The 21411-nt window shown below is 49.8% G+C and overlaps 1 protein-coding gene across 4 annotated transcripts in view; it reads left to right on the top strand.

The window, feature by feature from the left end:
• The window catches only part of HIPK2 (homeodomain interacting protein kinase 2), a 159653-nt gene that overhangs the window by 62729 nt on the left and 75513 nt on the right, over positions 1-21411 (top strand). For all 4 annotated transcript variants that reach the window (XM_060196666.1, XM_060196665.1, XM_060196669.1 and 1 more), the window contains exon 2: positions 607-1669. In XM_060196666.1, coding sequence (XP_060052649.1) covers positions 607-1669 — 1063 coding nt within the window. The remainder of the gene's footprint in view (positions 1-606; positions 1670-21411) is intronic.

Below are 21411 nucleotides of genomic sequence, written 5' to 3'. Positions count from 1 at the left end.
GTCCTTCTGTCTAGGAAAAAATAAATAAGTGGTCTGGGAGGTGGCGCAGTGGATAAAGCATCAGGCTCTCAAGCATGAGGTCCTGAGTTCAATCCCTGGCAGCACATGTACCAGAGTGATGTCTGGTTCTTTCTTTCTCTCCTCCTTAATTAATAAATAAAATCTTTAAAAATAATAATAATATAAAATTTTCAGATGGAGGGGCTGGGCAGTTGTGCATTTGGGTGAGCACATATGTGCAAGGACCTAGTTCAAGCTCCTAGTCTCCACCTGCAAAGGGGAAGCTTCATGAACAATAGAACAGTGCTGCAGGCCTCTCTCTCTCTCTCTCTCTTTCTCTCTCAAATTCTCTCTGTTCTATCAAAGTGGGTGAAGAGAGAGAGACAGAAAGACAGAGACCACCCATGGCACCATTCCATCAGGCATGGAGCGTCCCTGTTCTCACACATGGTGTTCCATTCCACAAGGCAGCTGAGGGGTGGGGGTTGAACACAGGTCCTGGGTGTGGCAAACGGCATTCTCCCTGTGGGCCACAGGAGAAGAATATTCCAGATGAGGACCGAGGCACCCTAGAGACTCACCCCCTCCCCTTGCCTCTCCCCACAGGTATGGCCTCCCACATGCAGGTCCTCTCCCCTCACGCCCTTCAGTCAAGTGCCTTCTGTAGCGTGAAGAAGCTGAAGGTCGAGCCCAGCTCCCACTGGGACATGACCGGCTACGGCTCGCACAGCAAAGCCTACGGCCAGAGCAAGAACGCACCCCTGCCACCGCCCCCACCGCCTGCCGCCCCGCTGGGCCCCAACCCCAGCCTGCCCCCCTACGAGCAGACCATCCTCTTCCCGGCGGGCGCCGGCCATCTGCTGGTCACCTCAGCCAGCGGCGCCCCCTCGGGCCCCGGCCACAACCTGATGCGCCGCAGCACCGTCAGCCTGCTGGACACCTACCAGAAATGCGGCCTCAAGCGCAAGAGCGAGGAGCTGGAGCACACGGGCAGCGTGCAGCTCATTGAGGAGCACGGCCCTGCCGCGCACAACGCCGCCAGCGGGGCCACGGTGGCCACGGCCGCCACGTCCACGGCCACGTCCAAGAACAGCGGCGCCAACAGCGAGGGCGACTACCAGCTGGTGCAGCACGAGGTGCTGTGCTCCATGACCAACACCTACGAGGTGCTGGAGTTCCTGGGTCGCGGCACCTTCGGCCAGGTGGTCAAGTGCTGGAAGCGGGGCACCAACGAGATTGTGGCCATCAAGATCCTCAAGAACCACCCGTCGTACGCGCGCCAGGGCCAGATCGAGGTGAGCATCCTGGCGCGTCTGAGCACCGAGAGCGCCGACGACTTCAACTTTGTGCGGGCCTACGAGTGCTTCCAGCACAAGAGCCACACGTGCCTGGTGTTCGAGATGCTCGAGCAGAACCTCTACGACTTCCTGAAGCAGAACAAGTTCAGCCCGCTGCCCCTCAAGTACATCCGGCCAGTGCTGCAGCAGGTGGGCACGGCGCTCATGAAACTCAAGAGCCTGGGCCTCATCCACGCCGACCTCAAGCCCGAGAACATCATGCTGGTGGACCCGGCGCGCCAGCCCTACCGCGTCAAGGTCATCGACTTTGGCTCAGCCAGCCACGTCTCCAAGGCCGTGTGCTCCACCTACCTGCAGTCCAGATACTACAGGTGAGGCCTGGGGGAGGGGATGGCCAGGATGCCTCTGCCTCCGGGAAGTCCTCCCGAGTGGACAGGTGGAGGAGGAGGGTGGGGTGGGGCCAGGTGTGAGGGCTCAGATGAAAAGTGTGACAAGATGGACGGGGGGCCTCTCGGAGATGTGCCCTCAGAGATGGAGAGAGAGAAATTCTCTCTCTGGCTGCGGATCTTCCAGGTCTTGAGGAAGCTCTGGACTCGGGGCCAGGAAGACAGGAAGGTGAGAGAGCCTTCGTTGAGGGGGTAGCGAGCTTCCTCCCTTCTCCTGGGAGACAGGGATGGACTTGGCATCTGGCCTAGCCCTGTGCATAGGGCTCTTGAACAGCAGCCTCTTGTGCAGAAGGTTCCAGATCCTGCCTGTCAGCTCGTGAAAATTGCCCACATTCTTCTTCTAGCGTTTGCCCTTCTTCTGTAGCCAGTCAACAGCAAAGCTGTCAGGAGCTGCTTGTTGCTGGCTTCTAAAGTGACTGGGATCCATGTGGATTCAGTCGGCTAGGAAGGATCATCAGTTTCCCCAATGAATGGGTACTCACGGGATGCACCACGAGAAGGTCAATCCAATGCAGCCCATTGCCCATATGGGGACCCAGACTTGAGTCCCCACAAGCCAAATGGACATCTCTGTCTGGGTGTCTTTATTCCTCATTCATTGGCTGGTTGACAGAGCTGAGGCTCCTGTGCATCCAGTTTCACTGCACTGGGCCCCTTTTTCATGGAGAGCAAGCAATATCACAGCACAGAGCTCCATCAGGTGCCTTAGCACCTCCCACATGGTGTCGGGGCTCACAGCTAGGTCATGTGTGTGGCAAGGCATGCACGCTACCTGCTGAGCTGTCTCTCTGGCCCTGGCTGAGTATCAGTAATGTTTCCTCCCTGCTTTTCAGTAGTTCCCCTCAGATGCCTCACAAGCAGTGCAGCATGTCTGCAAGCATCTCTCTCCCTCTGTCTCCTCCTGCCCTCTCAATTTCTCTCTGTCCTAGCCAATAAAATGGAGGGGAGGGGGATGGCCACTGGGAGCAGTGCTGACACCGAGCTCTAAGATCACTCTGGTGACAGTAACTAATTAAATAAAATAAATGGCTTCCCTCTGGGCTGCCTGGGCCAGAGAGACAGGACTTAGAAGGACCAGCCTTTGCCAGAACCCATCCTCTGAGGGTCCCTGTCACCCCCCCCCACCCTAGAATGCTCATTTTCACAGCCCGTACCTGCCTTCAGTGGACCAGAATTAAATGTCTCCCACAGCCTGTCCCACTGAACGTGTGTTTAGAGTCCAACCTAAAGAGGTGTTGGTCCTTGGCCTTTGTGAGGGGTGTGGGGGGGAGCAGGGGGTTCTCAGCTGTCCTCTGTTGAGGGCCTGCTGCTCTCGGTGGCAGGCCAAGTGATGGGCTTCACGGGCGGGTAACAGAGACGCAGAGACAACGGCTGGGCAGGGAAGCTGTATTTCTTTATTCAGGAACAACGATTCATAAACTAAGACAAACTAATCACCAAACAGAACTCTGCTGCCTCTTTTCTCCCATCAAATCACCTGCCTCTCAAGTCTGGGGGTATGGAAGCATCACTTAGAGGATGGTCAGGAGCAGAGATGACCAGGGGCTGAGAGATAGCTCATCTGGTGGAGTGCATGCCTTACCCTGCATGACCTCCCAGGTTTGGGCCCCTGACACTGCACAGAAGCATCATAGCACTGGGGGAAGCTCTACAGTAGTTTGCCTGCCTCTCTCTCTCTCTCTCTCTCTGGAATTAGAAGGATAATAAAGTCCCCCAGGAGCAGTAGAATGACATATACATGAGACCCCAGGTTCACAGAAATAGAGCACAGGTCTCCACTGAAGTCTTGCCTTGGACCCAGAGCCCTGGAGTCCCCATTGTGCTGCCTGGAGGAGATGTTTGCAGCCACTACACACACACACACACACACACACACACACACACACACACACACCCTGCAAGAATCTGAGGTGTGCTATGCAGGAGCCCCTAGGCCCACTTTTGAAGAAATTAGAGTGGAGGAAAAAGGATGTCCTTTCTGGAGTTCCTTCCAGGCGCTGCCTCCCTGCCCAGGCCAACTCGATTTTGCAGCAAGCTACATATGTTCTTGCTGGGATATTGTCCACACTCTATACAACCACAGATTAGAAACTAGGCCAAATACTCACTTCTCGGGCGAAAGCAGACATGCCATCCTGGTGAAGAACAGCCAGTGATTGAAGCATGTCTGCACTGGGCTACTCCGAAGGAATAGTTTTGTGTGAACTTAGAGACATTTAAGACCACTATTAGGATCCCCCCCCCAAAAAAAAAAATAAATATCCATAAAACATGAACATTCAGGCCATAAGGTTTGGCCAGTGATCATTTTGTGTGTGAGTCACCACACCAGTTTTATCTAGGACTTGGTTCCTGCACAAAAACTCCCCTGCTCCTAAAACCATTCTCCCCGCCCCCTTTTTCTCTGATAGATGCTGAGAACGAGAGGGAGAGAAAGGGAGAAATCTGCAGCTCTGCTTCACCACTCGTGAAGCTTCCCCCGTGCAAGTGGGGGCTGGGGGCTTGAACTTGGGTCCTTGCACATAGTAATGTGTGCTCTCTACTGAATACGCCACCTCTCAGCCCTTATCTATTTATTTTTAAACACTGCACCTATGTCCCCTGGAAAGTAGCAATTTCTTGTGGAGGGAAAAAAGAGAGAGTGGTATAGAGGGAGAGAGAATGACACTTGAAGCACTGCTCCCCCTCTACCCCACCCAGCCACTCAGTCACCTACTATTCCAGAATATTCTAACCCTCCTTGTCCGATGCCTCATGTAGCAGAGACAGTATTCTAGCTGGCTCCAGGGTTGTGGGAGGTGAGGTCAAGACTGTGTCTTCCTTCACTTCATCCCACCCAGTGGCCTCGGAGTCGCCCATGTGTGCTGGGAGTGGTCACAGGGAAGAGCACAGAGACACAACTTGGTCTCTGATGCTGAGCCATGACATTCTCTGTGGAGAGATGAAAAGACACTCAAAACAGCCTGGCTGAGAGTTTTGCTGCTCTGACACTGAGAATGTTCCTTCACTCAGCAGACACTTGCTGTGGCTCCAGAGGACCAAGGAGGAACAGAAGCAGCTAGTGAGACTTGGGTGGGCTAGCAGGGGAGGTTGTGGGGCTTGGAATATTTGAAGCTGAGGGGAAAGACTCTTGAAAGCAGTTGAAAACCCATGTTGGCAAATCAGGATGCAGGAATCAAGGTCTTCCTGTGGAAACTTTCCCCCAATATTTGTTATTATTTTTTCACTTGATAAGACAGAGAAAAACTGAGAGGGGGAAGAGGTGATAGGGAGAGAGTGAGAGTGAGAGACATCTGCAGCACTGCTTCACTATTCATGAATTTTCCCCCCTGCAGGTGGGAACTGGGGGCTTGAACCCCTGGGTCCTTGAGCATTGTAAGGTGTGTGCTCAACTAGGTACACCACTTCCCAGCCCACATGGAAACTTTCATGTGAACTTAAAGGACTTGAATTTAATAATAATTCAATGATATCAAAGATGTTGATGCAGTGAATCCATTGGAATGGCCAAAAGAAAAGACTTGAGAGCCCAAAAAGGGAAGAGGTCCCAGATTATAGGCACGAGGGGTGGGGACCTCCAGCCCCAAGATAAATGTGACCACTCTTCATTCTTGCAACTTTGCGGGGGCTGGGACTGCAGGCGGACTAGAAGGGAACCCTCGTTTATCTCCACAGCACCCTTCGCTTACTGGCTGTGATCTGACTGACACACAGCTATCAAGCACCAAGCTTTTGAGGGCCTGGATGAGCAGAGAGCCTTCTGCCCCAGCCTGGCCCCTGGCCCTCCCACTGAGTGAGTCACAGTTGATCCAGTGCCACCCCAGCATCTGGATTCCATTGTCACCAGGGCCTTTGTTCAGGAGGCCAGTGGCCGGGTCGTGTGGTTGAGCTATGGTTGGGGAAGGCTGCTCTGCTGGCCTGTTAGTCCAAGCTGGGAGGCCTCCACAATCAGCAGCAAGCATGGCCTATTCTAAACAACGCTAGAATTTAAACTTGCTGCGAAAAAAGGGGGGGAGACATAGCTTTATAAAGCCACAGATGCCAGCAGCAGGCTCAGAAAGCGTGTAACCAGAGCAGATTATAAAGTATCAAGTGCGTCCGGCCTGATGCCAGATTTGGCTGGAAAGAAGCGCTCCCACGGCAACTGCATGGCAGGTATCAGCATTTGGAAGAGTCTTTTGTTACGAGGTAGGACACCAGCGAGAGGTGCTGGTTTCCACTGAGAGGGATTAAGTGAAATGTCCCACCCCATGACAGACTTGCTCGCCCAGGCAGATGGGTGCACACTTAAGCCAGTGCTGCTTTGCAGAGAAGCAATGATTGGATGAGTGCTCTGGCCCTGAGCTTGTCTCTCTGTTTTTCCTGTGCTCTAGGTCTCTAGGACCTTGAGCTGCGCAGTATGTCATCTGAAATTAAAATGTCCCTTAGTATGCACCTCTGCCCACGAGCTCCAGGCCTTCCCCCACACATCACATACACACACACGCACACGCGCGCACACACACACACACAGAGTCAGCACAGGATTATACATGGGAAAAGCTCTCAGACATGTGCGCTCATGCACAAGGGTACAAGCATGTTCAAAGACACTGCAATATCTCATGCCCTCAGAGATCTGCATCAGCCCCAGCCCCCACATACCCACCCAGAGCCCAGGTGCAGAAGAAGCAGGGAGGCCCCCAGAAACATGGCCCAGTTTCCTGCCTTGTTTCAGAGCTATTAACTCCCTGTCCCTAAACCTGAAGGCAGGACCCACACGGTCTCAAGTCATTCTTAGAGTAAGAGCTGAGGCCTCTCAGCCTCCATGTCTCAGCAGGCGCTTATTAAAAATGGAGGTTCTGGGAGTCGGACTGTAGCGCAGGGGTTAAGCACAGGTGGCGCAAAACCCAAGGACCGGCGTAAGGATCCCAGTTCAAGCCACTGGCTCCCCACCTGCATGGGAGTCGCATCACAAGCGGTAAAGCAGGTCTGCAGGTGTCTGTCTTTCTCTCCCCCTCTCTGTCTTCCCCTCCTCTCTCCATTTCTCTCTGTCCTATCCAACAACGAAGACATCAATAACAACAACAATAATAACTACAACAATAAAACAACAGGGCAACAAAAAGGGAAAATGAATAAATAAATATTTTTTTTAAATGAAGGTTCTTTGGCTTGCTCTCTGGGGGCATCAGAACCAGGTGACATTCATTTAAACAAGCATCTCAACTGAGTTTATTTTTCTTTAAATCACTTCATTAAGGCTGGGGAAATAGCATAATGGTTCTGCAAAAGACTGTCAGGCCTGAGGCTCTAAGGTCCCAGGTTCAATACCCAGCACCACCATAAACCAGAGCTGAGCAGTGCTCAAGTCTTTCCCTTCTCTTATTAAAATAATAATTAAAAATATGTAAGAAATAAATCACTTTGTTAAAGGAGGGCTGGCATTCAAAAAGCTGTCTGTATTGAGTGAGGAGTTTGGAGATTAGTTGACTGTACCCATGAGAAACACTGGAACTAGGCATGGGGGCATGGGCGGAGGTAGGGAGCATGGATCACCAGCAGTAGTGCACCAGACCCTCACACCCCAGGTCCCAGAGGTCCCAAATTCAATCCCTGGCGCCTCCTTTTGTCAAAGCTGAGTAGTGTTTTTGGTAAAATAAACCCTTAAATTAGTTTGTCAAAGAAACTAAATTCTCATCACGTCACAGTGTAGCTTAAGCCCTAAAATTTCAGTGTTACAACTTAGTGTTTTCTTTCTCTTTTTGTTGGGGGGGAGGGGGCTGGTGGTGACAGACTTCAAATTATACTGTGGGACCACCCATCCTTGTGCAGTTTATTCCAATGATGCCAGCGCATCAGGCTTATATAAACTGGAAGGGGTGGGGCTGTTTATGCAAATGAGGCATGCCGTTCTGATTGGTGGGAAGTTTCTCAAATTGTCATTGATTGGCCAATCCTGAAAGGTCTCAAGCTTGTGGACATGGCTCTGCAGTGGTGGCCCCCTGGACTTGATACACGCACTGGTTGTAGTAGACCTGTGGGTAGAGGTCGATGCACTGGCCTCGCTTTGCTGGCTCTTCTGGCTCTTTGGTTCACTTGCACGTCCTGAGCTCTGTTGGTCTCCCCGGGAAGGATGGGGTGCTTTCCCATTCTTCTTCTGCAGGGTTCAAGGGGGGGGGCGCGGAGTGGCTCTGGGATTGTGCTAAAAAACTGGAAATGGTGAATCATCATCTTACCTCTGACCCCCAGCGTCGTTTTTATGTGGCTCACCTGTTAGCTAGAAGAGGGGCTGGGATCCAAGAGAGAACACCGGAACAAGGGAGATGCCTGAGGGCCCTACAAAGGAGTGTGGCAGAAATGGAGATGAAGTCTCTTCTTTCTCGTGTCCTTGTTCATGCTCAGAAAGTGCTACAGGTGTCAATTCCCTGTGGTCCCTTTGTTGAGAGAATGAATGAATGAATGAATGATACCTGTGTCCACTATGTCTGTAGGGCAACTCCCACTGTCCACTTCAGACACCCCCCCCCCCTGCCCCACTGCTACCAGTCTTTCACACAAGCCCTTGCTTTGTTCACCTAAAGTATGGGCCCACAGCCTGGGGGGGGGGGCATCTTTGAACCCTCCGTTCTAGCCCTCTTATACATACACAGAGGTTACTTGGGAAACATACACATCTCACCAAGATTGTTCCTTCCCGGCTTGCCTTGCCACCTGTGAGATTTCCATTTCAAACCTGAAGACAGCTGACTCGGCTTTTAACAGATTAGTTTCCTGCGATCCGCCAACAGCTGTCATGCCCCGTTTATACCTTTGCAGAAAATGAGAAGTGACGCCCCTGGGTTGAAGAAGGCTGAGCACAGAGTGATGAGAGAGTCTGAACGAGGGCAGACAGTGCCCTCCTCTGGGTCTCCAGCCTCTTAGCTGACTCTCGCACAATATGTGAGGAAGCCAGTGTGTGTGTGTGTGCTGCCTGTGTGTGCACACGTTATGGACACGAGACACGTCCTCCCTCACCTGGAAGATCTTCTTATTTCCCTTATGAGAGAGAAACCAGAACACTACTCAGCTCTGGCATATGTGGTGCCAGGGATCAATCCTGAGGTCTCACACATGCAGGTCCTGTACTCTGCCCTCCGAGCCTCCTCCAGCTGCCCACATCAATTCCCATCACCTTATTGAACAAAGATTTCCTGCAGGGAATAAGACTAGTGCGATACCAGCTGTTATTTCCATTGCTGCCACTGTTGACTCATTTTTCTTGTTCTGTGTCATTGTCAATGATTCCTACATGTGGGTTTGAATACTGGACCTGCAACTTTGGAGCTCTGTGGCTTCGGGTAAGTTCCCAAGCCTTTCTGAGGTACACAGCTCCTTTCCTTTACAAGGGAAAGATGACAGAAGCTCCTGGGATTGCTCCAAGGTCTGTGTGTGGCTCTCCAAGCACCATGCCTGGCCCAGTCACTGTATTGTTAACTATCTCATACTCTCCCTGGGCTAGCTTTACAGCCTGTGTCTGTCCCAGCACTTGTCTAACCCAGTGTCATCATTAGCCCGGCATTGTGTGTGTGTGTGTGTGTGTGTGTGTGTGTGTGTGTGTGTGTGTGTACATATTGATGTGAGTTGTGTTAGACATGTGGTGCATGTTGGGTGTGAGTGTGATACAGGTCTGTGCTATAAATGTGATGTTCACATAGGTATGTAAGTGTTTGGTGTCTTTGTTGGCTTATGTATTCTGGAGAGATTGTGTGTGTGTTAAATATTGGATCTGTGTGTATACCAGTGTATGTGTGTTGGTGTGTGTATGTCTTGGATATATGTGTGTGTTGGTAGGAGTTTGTTCCTTATGTGAGATGTGTGTTGATATGTTTATACAGTGTGTATATCACCCTGGGTGTGTTGAGTGCTGTATGTGTGTTTGGTGTGTTGGATGTGTGGGTATTGTGTGTTGGCATGTGTACAGTGTGTTTGTGTGTGTTGTATATATGTGTTAGTACATTCATGTTGGTATGTGTGTTCTCATGTACGCATTATGTGTGTTGGTGTGTGTCTACTTGCACATGTGTGTTGGTGTGTGTGTTGCTGGGTGTGATGGTGTGTATGTTGGTGTATATGTCTTGATGCATGTGCAGTAGGGGTGTGTGTTTATGTTGGTGTGTGTTGTCATGTTTACAGTGTGTACTGGTACAGGTGTGCTGGGCATGTGAATCTGTATGTAGTGTGTGTTGGTGAGGGGTGTGTGCTGGCATCTGTGTCGGGTGTCTTGTAGGTGTGTGCTATGGGTGTTTGGTGGCAGACGACCCATGGACCCCAATAATTCCCTTCAGCCCCCCCTGGTTTGGGTTCATGTGACTAGGCAAGTGTCTCACACTTGCAGACAGGTGTATGGGAGCAGTGCCCACAGAGCAGACATCTTTTGGTCAGAGCATCAGGGACAAGCTGGTGGTGTCACTCGTCGTGCACTAGCACCACCCCCCCTCCAGCCTCTTCTCCCCACTGGCCGTATGTTAAGGCTGAAACCAGCAGGTGGAAGCATGCCAAGTGTGAGCCCCAGAACAGAAACAAGCCTGGCATGAGGGGACATGTTCTCATCTGGGGCAGTGAGGCCCTCACCTGAGCAGCGGAGGAGAGAAGGCTTTGCTTGTCCTGGTACTGGTGGCAGTGGCCCCACCACCAATCTGTAAATAAGTGAACAACAAAATTAAATGAAAATGGGCAAATCTCTTGCTCCAGGCCTGTTAGGAAGCCATGGATCATCTGAAGCCCTCTGGCCTTATCCTGCCTCTCTCCTTCCGGATTTTATTTGTGTTGGGCTGAGTTTGGGTGAGTTTGAGATAGCTGTGTTCATCCTGGAACAGGGTGGCCGTCAGGGCAACAGCCTTTTCTGGAAGTGACCAGACGGGGAAATCTGTGGAAACCCTTTAGGGAATAAACAGCTACAAGTGGCGGAAGCGTGGGTGTGTGTGTGTGTAGTTTATGGGTGGTGTCCTGTACCAATCAAGGACTTGGTCTCTGAAAATCAGGGACAGTGGCCACTAGCCTTCAGAAGCCCAGAAAGGTCAACTCTGCATGGAATTAGGCCTCCTGTTTATGGTGCCTGTGGGCTCTCTGACCATGGCACGACCTGGTGTGACAGAGCATTAGCATCCCCCAAAATAGCCCCCGGGAAGCCAGCTTTGCCCTAGCTTTACTTACTTCGGGAAAGTGGCTGCTTTCAAAGGAAGGCTTTTGAACACACACACACACACACACACACACACACACGTACATACCAGGAGAAATGCTCCTACCTTGCCCTCTTATCTTGCCAGCCTCTGAGTGATGGTCCCTGGGGACCCTGCATCCACATGACCCAGGCCCAGCTCCCCGAGAACTGGCCATGATCCAAAAGCACAGAGTGCCCCTTCCTCCCCTTCCCCACCCACAGGAGCTTTTCAGTTGCTTCCTTGGAAAAACCCAGAGACTCAGTCCTTTCACTGTCTAGAGTCGCTGGTGGAAATACAGGGCTTGTTTTTGGTTTGGATTTATTTTTATTAGAAAGGAAGTGATGCTGGGGATTGAACCTGGAACCTCAAGCTTGTGAGTCCAGTGCTCTGATGCCGAACTGTCTCCGTGGCCCAAGATACAGGTTTTCCTGGATTCTCCTGCTAGTGAGCTTGGCCTGTCTTGTCTGTCTGCACCTGAGCTCATGACCATCTCGCCCCACTCTGCCCCTACCCCTACTTTAAACCAGCATCCGGGTACTGTGCTACCTCCCCTGCCTTTAGAGCTCCTTCTTTCTCAGCAAGCACTTCCTTCATGCCCTGCTCCCCAGCTCGGGTGCCTACATCCAGGTTCCCACACTGGAATTCCAAGTTCTGCTCCATAGACCCTAGCTGTCTCTGCTCCCTACTCTGGCCTCAGTACCCTCCCCCCCCCCAATCCTGTCTTGAGACCCACCCCATTACTCTCAACCCATCCCTCCTCCCCCACCCACAGCCTCCAAGCTCAGGTGCCAAGTTCAACATTCACAGCAGTGGTGGCTTCCCCCACCCCCCACCCCCACCCCGGCATCCTGCACTTGGGGTGATTAATGTCTCAGCAGTCACTTGGTCTCCAGGGAAATTATGTGCTCACTGGGGCCGGGGGCAAGAGGGGTGGATCTTAGACCCTGGGAGGGACCCGAGCTGATCTTATCTGCTGAGGCTATACAGAGCCGGAATAACCAGCTACCACTGACTCAGTGCACAACAGTGACGTGGGGACAGAAACCTGGGGCCTGAGACAAGACTGTAAACTCCTCAGCACACTGTTTCCTCTGTCTGTCGGGTCAAAAAAATGGCTGTCACCCAAAGGGTCTTGAGATGTGAGGTCTATGGCAGGTCAGCCTGGTGCAGCAAATAGGGAGCTGGCTGGCTCCACAGGAAGAGTGCAGGACTTGCAAGCAGGAGGTCCTGCATTTGGTCCCCAGCACAGCTCTATGCTGCTCTGGCCTTCTCTCTCCCTGTCTCCTGTGAAACAAATATAGTAAGTCTTTTTTACTAAACATTTTACCTCCCTTCAGATGCCTGTCAATATCTTGTGTATGGCAGAGTGAATGTGTTTTGGCGGCTGAGCTGTGGTACCTGGTTAAGCACACACATCACCATGGACAAGGACCCTGGTTCAAGTGCTCACTCCCCACCTGCAGAGGGGACGCTTTATGAGCAGTGAAGAAGGTCTATAGGTGTTTTCTTTCTCTCTCCCTCCCTCCCTCCCTCCCCCATCAATTTTATATCATATAAAATAGAAAAGATTATGGGGGGGATGGCTGCCAGGAGCTGTGGATTTGTAGTGCCAACACTGAGCCCCAGCGGTAACCCTGTTGGCAAGAAAAAAAAAAAAAGCATTCAGATGCTACCCATCTGCCCCTTCAGTCTTCTCTGCTCGTCTGCTCTGTGTGTGTATTGCGGCTGCATTCCAGCTCTGCGTTCTGCGCCTCTTTGCATCGGATGGGACCCTGGGGCTTGTGTGTGCTCTCTGACTGTGCCCTGGGTGATCATCCTGCCCAACCAGCGAGACTCGGAGTGTCCCTGGTGTCTGTCTCCATGACTGACATGTTCTCCAGACTTGGAGGGGAGCTGGGGGAGCAGGGAGCTGTGAAGGTCTGAGGTGTAACCAGGCCAGTTACAGGAAGGGGGGCTGAGAACTCCCCTTAGCTTCCCATGATCTGCAGAGGCCAGAGATCATGAATTTCAAGCTTGTTTGGGTTTTGTTTATAAAATAGCTACATTTGACACCTTTATATGTTGCCTATGGGAACCTAACACAGTGCCTTAGCCACTGGGGGAAACAGCTTGGCAGCTTGTCAAAATGTTAAGTGCAGGACTGCATACAATTCGGCAGTCCCACTCCTAGGAATGTACCCCAAAGAAGGAAAAAGAGATCCTTAGGGGCTTGTATGTGTGTGTTCTCCTCAGCATAGTTCACAGTAGCCATGGTGGAAACCACCTGTGTGTCCATCACTACAGCAATTGTGGATGACAACAGAATATTAGTCAGCCATGAAAAGGAATGAAATACTGACACTTGCCCTCATGTGCATGTACAACCAAGGTGTCATAATGCAGAGATAAAGAAACCAGAGAGAAAAGGCCATATATTGTGTTGCTGGCTTTACATGAAGTATCCAGAATAGAGTAATCCCTAGAGATAGAATACAGATTGGTGACTAACAGCAGCGTTCCTGAGAGGAAGCACTGAGTGGTGGAGGGGCTTCCTGCCCGAGACAGAAAGGTCTGAGGACTAGATAGAAGTTGTGGTTTCTTAGCATGAATTAACTGCCTGGGAGTCGTTTGCTTTGAAACGGTCTGCGTCTGGAGAGAGCCAGCTGGGTAGGGCACCTGCCTTGCTGTGGACATGACAGCATTCAAGGCCACGCACCACGTGAGAGGTGGTGCTCAGTCACAGCGGTGTCTCTCCCTGTCTCTGTCTTTCTCTCTGAATGAAAAGGAAGCATGGGGTAGGGAGACATCAAACATACTGGAGACCTTGCCTCCACAGAAAGTAGATAATAAACTAATTAATAAATAAATCAAGGGCCAGGAAATAGCGCACAGAGAGAGCACACACTTTGCCAACTGCAGTGGGCCTGAACTTGAACCCCTGGTCACCACATGCAAGCATCTGCAGAAGGGAAGCTTTGCAAGCAGTGAAGCACTGCTGTCCGTCACCCTCTAGTATTAAAAAGCTTGGTGTATTGCGCCAAAGTCAAAGACTCTGGGGTGGAGGGAGGGCTCAGGTCCTGGAACATGATGGCAGAGGAGGACCTAGTGGGGGTTGAATCGTTATGTGGAAAACTGGGAACTGTTACACATGTACAGTCTATTGTATTTTACTGTTGACTGTAAACCATTAATCCCCCAATAAAGAAATTAAAAAAAAAAAACCTGGAGAGAGGGAGTCCGGCTGTAGCGCAGTGGGTTAAGCGCAGGTGGCGCAAAGCACAAGGACCTGCATAAGGATCCCGGTTCAAACCCCGGCTCCCCACCTGCAGGGGAGTCGCTTCACAGGCAGTGAAGCAGGTCTGCAGGTGTCTATCTTTCTCTCCTCCTCTCTGTCTTCCCCTCCTCTCTCCATTTCTCTCTGTCCTATCCAACAACAACAACAACAATAATAACTACAACAATAAAACAACAAGGGCAACAAAAGGGAATAAATAAATAAATAAATATAAAAATAAAAAAAAAAAACCTGGAGAGGTGCAATAGTGCAGGCACAAAGGCCACCAAGAATCCTGGGAGCAATAAATAAATAACCGAACAAACTGGTTCATTTTACTCCATGGACAGTAAGCCGTACTTTGCCCCCTGTTAGAAGACCAAATGGAAAACAATGGGCCTGAGAGCAGGGGAGATAGCATAATGGTTATGCAAATGGAGTCTCATGCCGGAGGCTCCCAGGTGGCAGGTTCAATCCCCTGTACCACTATAAGCCAGAACTGAGCAGTGCACTAGTAAATAAATAAATACAAAAAGGTCAAAATTGTGGTATGGGACATGGTGCAGTAGATGAGGCATTGGGCTCTCAAGCATGAGGACATAAGTTCAGTCCCCAGCAGCACATGTACCAGAGTGATGTCTGGTTATTTCTCTCTCTCCTATCATCTCTCATGGAGCAATAAATAAAATCTTTAAAAAAAAAAAAAAAAGGTCAAAATTCACTAAAGTAATGGGCCCTGGAGGTGGCAGAGCACATGTGAGGCCCTGAATCTGACCCCAGACACAGTATTATCTGGATAACACAATGGTTTCTTTTATAACATGTGGATTTCATCTCAGTACATTGACTTTTGTTTATTGTGTGGAAAAGAGAGATTAGAGCACCATTCAGTCACTTGTGGTTCCAGGGATCAGGGCTGGTTGATAAATGCTCACAGGAGGCTGGGGAGATAGCAGAATGGTTCTGCAAAAAGACCCCCATGCCTGAAGCTCTGAGGTCCCGAGTTTAGTCCCCAGCACCACTGTAAGCCACAGCTGAGTAGTGCTCTGGGAAAAAAATTAAAATGAAAATAAAGATGGGTCTCTCTGTCTCTCTCCCGCTCTATCCCCTCTCCCCTTCAATTTCTCTCTGTCTCTATCCAATAAGTAAGATAAATTTTAAAACATTTTAAAAAACTTAAAAATGTAATGTAATAGAATATGTTCTTTCAGTGGCATTTCTGCTGTTCTCACGCAGGGCTGGAACTCCATAGTTGGGGGTTTGCCCTCCCCAGCCCCGCTAAGGAGCAGCTTTATCTGAGCTCCCTGAGGCCTGAGCGGAGGTTGGGGTGAGTGAGGTATTCACTCAAGAACTGCTGCTGCATCACAGGGCTCCTATGCTCATCCTGCCTCCTCCCTCCCAGCATTCCCCCCACCTCTTCTCTGTTGTATAATGAAGATGGTAACTGTTTTTCTCTTTTTTTTGGGGGGGTGGTGGTGGTGGTGTTACAGAAATGATCCCCAAAGCACAAGACTAGAGCCGGTTCTTGGTGGGAGAGAGGAGTTTTATTACACCGGTGTATAAGAGACTCCAGATCACTCCGGGAAGTTCTCCCCACACCTTGGAAAAACCCACAGTTTTATTGCAGTCGCCCTCCCCAAAGGGGCGGAGGGAGCAGGTTTATTTCACTATCACGAAGTAGGCAGAAACAGACAAAGGCAATCATTCACATAATTGCTATACATGCTTCTTATCTGTGGCCTTGGTATGGGCAGAGAAGGGGAGGCATAGTACCTGGTATGTATAAGTCCGGAGACAGCTGGATTCCTCCCTAGTCATCTTACCTTTTAACACCTAGCTCAGGAATGTGCAGGGGAGGAGGGGTAGCAAGTACAGCCACTGTTTTAGTTACCAGGAGAGCAAGCAAGCACAAAAGAAATACAGTCTTGGGCTCTGTCCCTATATCACAGAGGAAATGCAAATCTCTACCAGTCACGTAGATTAAAATGTCTACACAGGGTGAATGAGAAGAGTGTGCACTCTGTTCATCTATTTCCCATAACAGCTGAACCTTTCTTGTAAACAGTTTAGCATTCCTTAAGTATAGGACATACTTTAAAGAGCTGGCAAACCTGGGAGAAAAGCTCAATCCAGGGGAGGTTAAGCACACAGGTTACCAAGCACAAGGTTCCACGCTTCTCACCTACACAGAGGAAGCTTCACAAGTTGGTGAGGCAGGTCTGCAGGTGTCTGTCTGTCTCTTTCCCTCTCTGTCTCCTCATCCCATCCCCTCACAAATACTCTTTGTCCTATCAAATAAAGGAAAAAAATAAAACAACAACAAACAAACAAACAAAAAGAAAAACAGGGGAAGGGGAGGAGGATAACCAAAAAACAGTGGTGGATTTGTCATGGAGGCACTGAGCATGCACCTTGGTTGCAATAAAAAACAAATAATAAATAAATAAAATATTATTAATAATAATTAATAAATAAACGAAAAGTCTGGGCCCGCAGCTGACTGTCTGCCCTTGGGCAGGACCATCTCACCATGGTATGAAGACAGGAGGATTAAGTGAGACCCACATGTGCCATGAAACTGCACAGAAACTGTCATCTCAGGGTCTGAACAGTAGAGCACTCAGTGGAGCGTACACATAACCATGCGCAAAGACCAGGGTTCAAGTCCTGGATCCCCACCTGCAGGAGGGAAGCTTCACAGGCAAGGTAAAGCAGTACCTCAGCTCTCTCTCCCTACCTCCTTGATACCTCTCAATCTCTCTCTGTCCTGTCAAATAAATAATAAAATTTAAAAATAAGTGTTTCAGAAAAAGATCCTCTCACCCGAGAGAAAGAGGAGAAACCATGAGAGCCTGGCCCCGGGGCTCGAGGGTTCAGGGTGTGCTCTGTGGGCCTGTTGCACTCGGGACTCACACTATTGTCCCTGCTTGGCCACTTACAGGAAGTGCAGGGCTGGCAAAATAGCTCACTTGGACAGTGCTCTGCTTTGCCATGTGCAGATCCAGGCCCCCACCTTATTGAAGGGGCCTTCAGTAATGGAGTCTTAGAGTCTCTCACTCTTTCTGCCACTATTGAAAGGAAGGAAGGAAGGAAGGAAGGAAGGAAGGAAGGAAGGAAGGAAGGAAGGAAGGAAGAAGAAAGGAAGTGTAGAGAGACCATGTTTGGTTTGGTTTTATTAGAAACCACCTTCTCTGATCAATGGATTTCCTTTTTCCTCCTCCCCTCAATTACCAGGTAGATAGTCATTTTCCTTTCTGGGGTTGGGAGGGGGGGTTTCAGAGGAGAAGGAAGTTTGCATATTGCCATCTGTGTGTTTACATATCTGCTCCTACGCGCACGCGCGCGCGCACACACACACGCACACACACACACAGTCAACAGAAGCAGCCAGAGTTCAGCACACATCATGTACTAGGGCTTCCAGCCACCCTTCCTTGCTGGGGTGTCTGTGCATCTCAGTTCACTTCCCCCTTCTACCTGTCCTCCTGAGTTCTAAACAGGAGTGACAAGTCTCACCCAAATTCAGATTGGTTTTTACACCCTCTCGCCTCTGCCAAGTCACACTTAGCAGGTGAACATTATAAACAGGAAAGCAGGCCCTTCTCCAAGGGACAATCCAGCCCGGAGACTTAGAAATCTCTGTGACCAGAATGGCCTGGTGTCACATGGGGATAAGGTGTCATCCAGCCCCCGTCTTTGTGGCCAGTTCACGCCTCACTCCCTCCTCACAATTAGGAGATAATTTGTCCAGAACCTCACTCACAGGTTATTCTGTGATCGACTCTGTCTCCTTTTGAGGGCATGTCACTTCTCAGACTGACCTGTAGACCCACCCACTGGACAGCTCCAGTTTGCTCTGCTTTATATCCCACCCCACTTCTAGAATAAACATTTTAACATCTTCCAGCACAAATAAATACATCTCATCCTAACCACCGCCAGAATCTTCAGTGTGTGTGTGTGTGTGTGTGTGTGTGTATGTATGTGTTCCGCAGCCCCTTTCACTGCTGCAGCCTGAGATGGGTGTGGAGCCCCCAAGGCCTCCCTGGAGGTGGCCCCGACCTCTGCATGACCGACCAGTTTTCTCCAGGCCTGGCCCATCATCCTTGAGTAGCCGTTGCAATGGCCATTTTGATGGACGGCAGTCCCTGTGACAAGAGATAGTTTTAACATTAACAGACAGTATTCTTCTTCTTCTTCTTCTTTAAAATTTATTTATTCCCTTTTGTTGCCCTTGTTGTTTTATTGTTGTAGTTCTTGTTGTTATTGATGTGGTTGTTGTTGAATAGGACAGAGAGAAATGGAGAGAGGAGGGGAAAACAGAGAAGGGGAGAGAAAGACAGACACGTGCAGACCTGCTTCACTGCTTGTAAAGCAACTTCCCTGCAGGTGGAGAGCTTGGGGCTCAAACCGGTCTTTGTGCCTTGAGCCACGTGCGCTTAACCTGCTGTGGTACAGCCCAACTCCCCTTTCTTTCTTTTTTTTTCAGAACACTGGTTAGTTCTGCTTTATGGTGGTGCAGGGGATTGAACCTGGGACTTCGGAGCCTCAAGCATGAGTGTCTCTTTGCATTACCTTTATGGTGTTTATCCCCACCCAACAGCATTCTACTTTTTGTACTTTTTTCAGAATGGTGCCTCCTGGTGGTGCCCCTGCGCCAGAAGTGGTTCCCTGCACTTCCTGTGTGTGTTAGAGCTGAAGTATTGTTCTCCTTCTGGCTCACTGCTCTTCACAGTCCTCTCCCCACCTTACCTCTGCTCCCCTGTTGTCTTTCCCCCAGAGCAAAGCAACCACACTACCCTGCCTCCTCTCTTCTTTGTGTAGCTATGGGCAGCACCTACCCTTCAGGAATGGGTGGCCTGGCATGTGACCTTCTCAGAGCTGGGCAGACTGGAAGGTCATCAGCATGTGGCTCCAGGGACAACAGGTGATCAGCAGAGAAGCAGGGATCACCCCCTTCCATGAGCTCACAGTGGCTCTGTCCTGGGAGATACCCCTGTGGGCTGGGCCTGGGAGACAGTCTGGTCTATATGGTGGAGATGGGGCAGATCCCCTGAGCGAGGGGACAGCTCCTCACTGTCACCACGTCTAGTGCCTGTGGGAGGCAGTGAGTGCACGTGTCTCTGGACCCTATCAGGGAGGCAGGGCTAGGGGAATATATTTGTTTAATGACTCAGGAAGATCAAATGGATTTCTGCTAGCTGGAAATTAAATGGTCTCATTTCAGCCAGGTCAAAAGGAAACTTGAGAAACTGGGCAATGCAGAATAGCACTGAGGCTCCACCATCCTGAGTTACTCGCCAAATGAGGTGGGAGAAGTGTGGGCCTGCCTTCTCAGTTCCAGACTTTTCTCATTTTAGAGCTGGCTGCTTCAAGAAATGACCACACTCTTCATAGATGTCAAAATTGTTTTTAGCATTGGATTTTGACTCCTCTCATGTATTCATCCTGTGGAAAGCATTTATTGGGTGCCTACTATGTGTCAGACAGTGTCCTGTAGTGAATGCAGGTGTTTTTAGAAATGTTAGCATGAGTCACACAGCATAGGAGACCAAATGCCCTATGTGTAGAAGTTCACACAGTGACTAAAAGATCACCTCAGCACCATACCTCAAATGTTTTCTGGACAGAAATCTAACAAAACACAAGGGCACTTTGCCTCCTGATCCAGATGAAAGAACAAAGGGGAAATAGCTCTGACATTGAATAATTCTCTGGTAAGGGCAGAGGTCTTTAGTCCTTGAAATGAACAGCATTGTGCCCATTAGTGAGAACACTGAGTCTCAGAAAATCTCTTGCCAGGTAGCACAAAACAAGTAATTGTCCATGCTGGGATTTGAATAGCTGTTACCTCAAAGAACACACTCCGTCCACCCAAGGGTGTTGTCCCTGCAACTGACCCTTCCTTGGGGATGGAACGAAATGTGCACTAATAGAGATGAATGCACATAAATCCACTATTTAGATGTCTAATTATCTTTGCTGCAAAGCTAAAAGGCTCCCATTACCTATAACTGCTCAGTTCTTAAAACAATACAGCAAGAGCAGTGGTTTATTCTTCCTTTTTAGTTATCTGATGTGTTTATTATTAAGATTTATTGGGGAGTCAGGTGGTATTGCAGCAGATTAAGCGCAGGTGGCACGAAGCACAAAGACCGGTGTAAGGATCCTGGTTCGAGCCCCAGCTCCCCACCTGCAGGGGGATCGCTTCACAGGCGGTGAAGCAGATCTGCAGGTGTCTGTCTTTCTCTCTCCCTCTCTGTCTTCCCCTCCTCTCTCCATTTCTCTCTGTCCTCTTCAACAACAATGACATCAATAACAACAATAACAGCTACAACAATAAAAACAAGGGCAACAAATGGGAATGAGTAAATAAATAAATATAAAATATTTTTTTAAAAGATTTATTTAGTAACATGAGAAAGAAAGAACTAAGCATAGTTATGGCACATGCACGCCAGGGATTTAACTCAGGATTTCATACTTTTAGGTTCAAAGCTCCAGTGACTACACCACCTCCTGGGCTACCATCAGTGCTATTTTTAACCAGAGCACTGCTCAGCTCTGGCTTAGGGTGGTGCCAGAGATTGAACCTGGGACCTTGCAGTCTCAGATATGAGCATCTTTTGCATAGCAAAAAAAAAAAAATCCCTGCCTCTATTCTGGGCCATCTGTTGTCCCTGGAGCCACATGGCGTCTCCCTTCCAGTCTGCCCAGCTCTGAGAGGGTCCCATGCCAGGCCATCCATTCCTGAAGGGTAGGCACATCTCCTGTCTCCTGCTCCCCCTGCTCCTCCTGATTTTTTTTTTCTTTTCTACCAGGACTTCACACCTGTAAGATTCCACCAGTCCTCATGGAATCTTTTCTTTTCCCAGTTGAATTAAGCGACAAGGAAAGAGAAAGAGAAAGAAGGAAAGACCATAGCACCACTCTTGAAACTTCCCCTTTGCATGGTGCTCCTATGTAGTGGCCCTGGTCTTGAACCCAGGTCCTTGAGCATGGTAAAGCATATGGTCTACTGAGTGATTCATTCCCCAGGCCCTCAAGAGCTGCCATTTACTAAGTGCCTACTGTGTGCCAGAGCTTTAAATGAAGTGTGTCTATTTTGCACTACCCTTGTGGCTTGTTAAACCCCCATCTTATAAGTGAGGAGATAGGCTCAGAGAGGTTAAGGCTGTAGCTGCCCACAATCACATAGCCACTCAGCAAGAGGACCAGCCCTCCTTCCC

This window comes from Erinaceus europaeus, chromosome 8, assembly GCF_950295315.1.
Source record: "Erinaceus europaeus chromosome 8, mEriEur2.1, whole genome shotgun sequence".
NCBI lineage: Eukaryota > Metazoa > Chordata > Mammalia > Eulipotyphla > Erinaceidae > Erinaceus > Erinaceus europaeus.
This window is presented reverse-complemented; position numbering and strand designations above follow the sequence as displayed.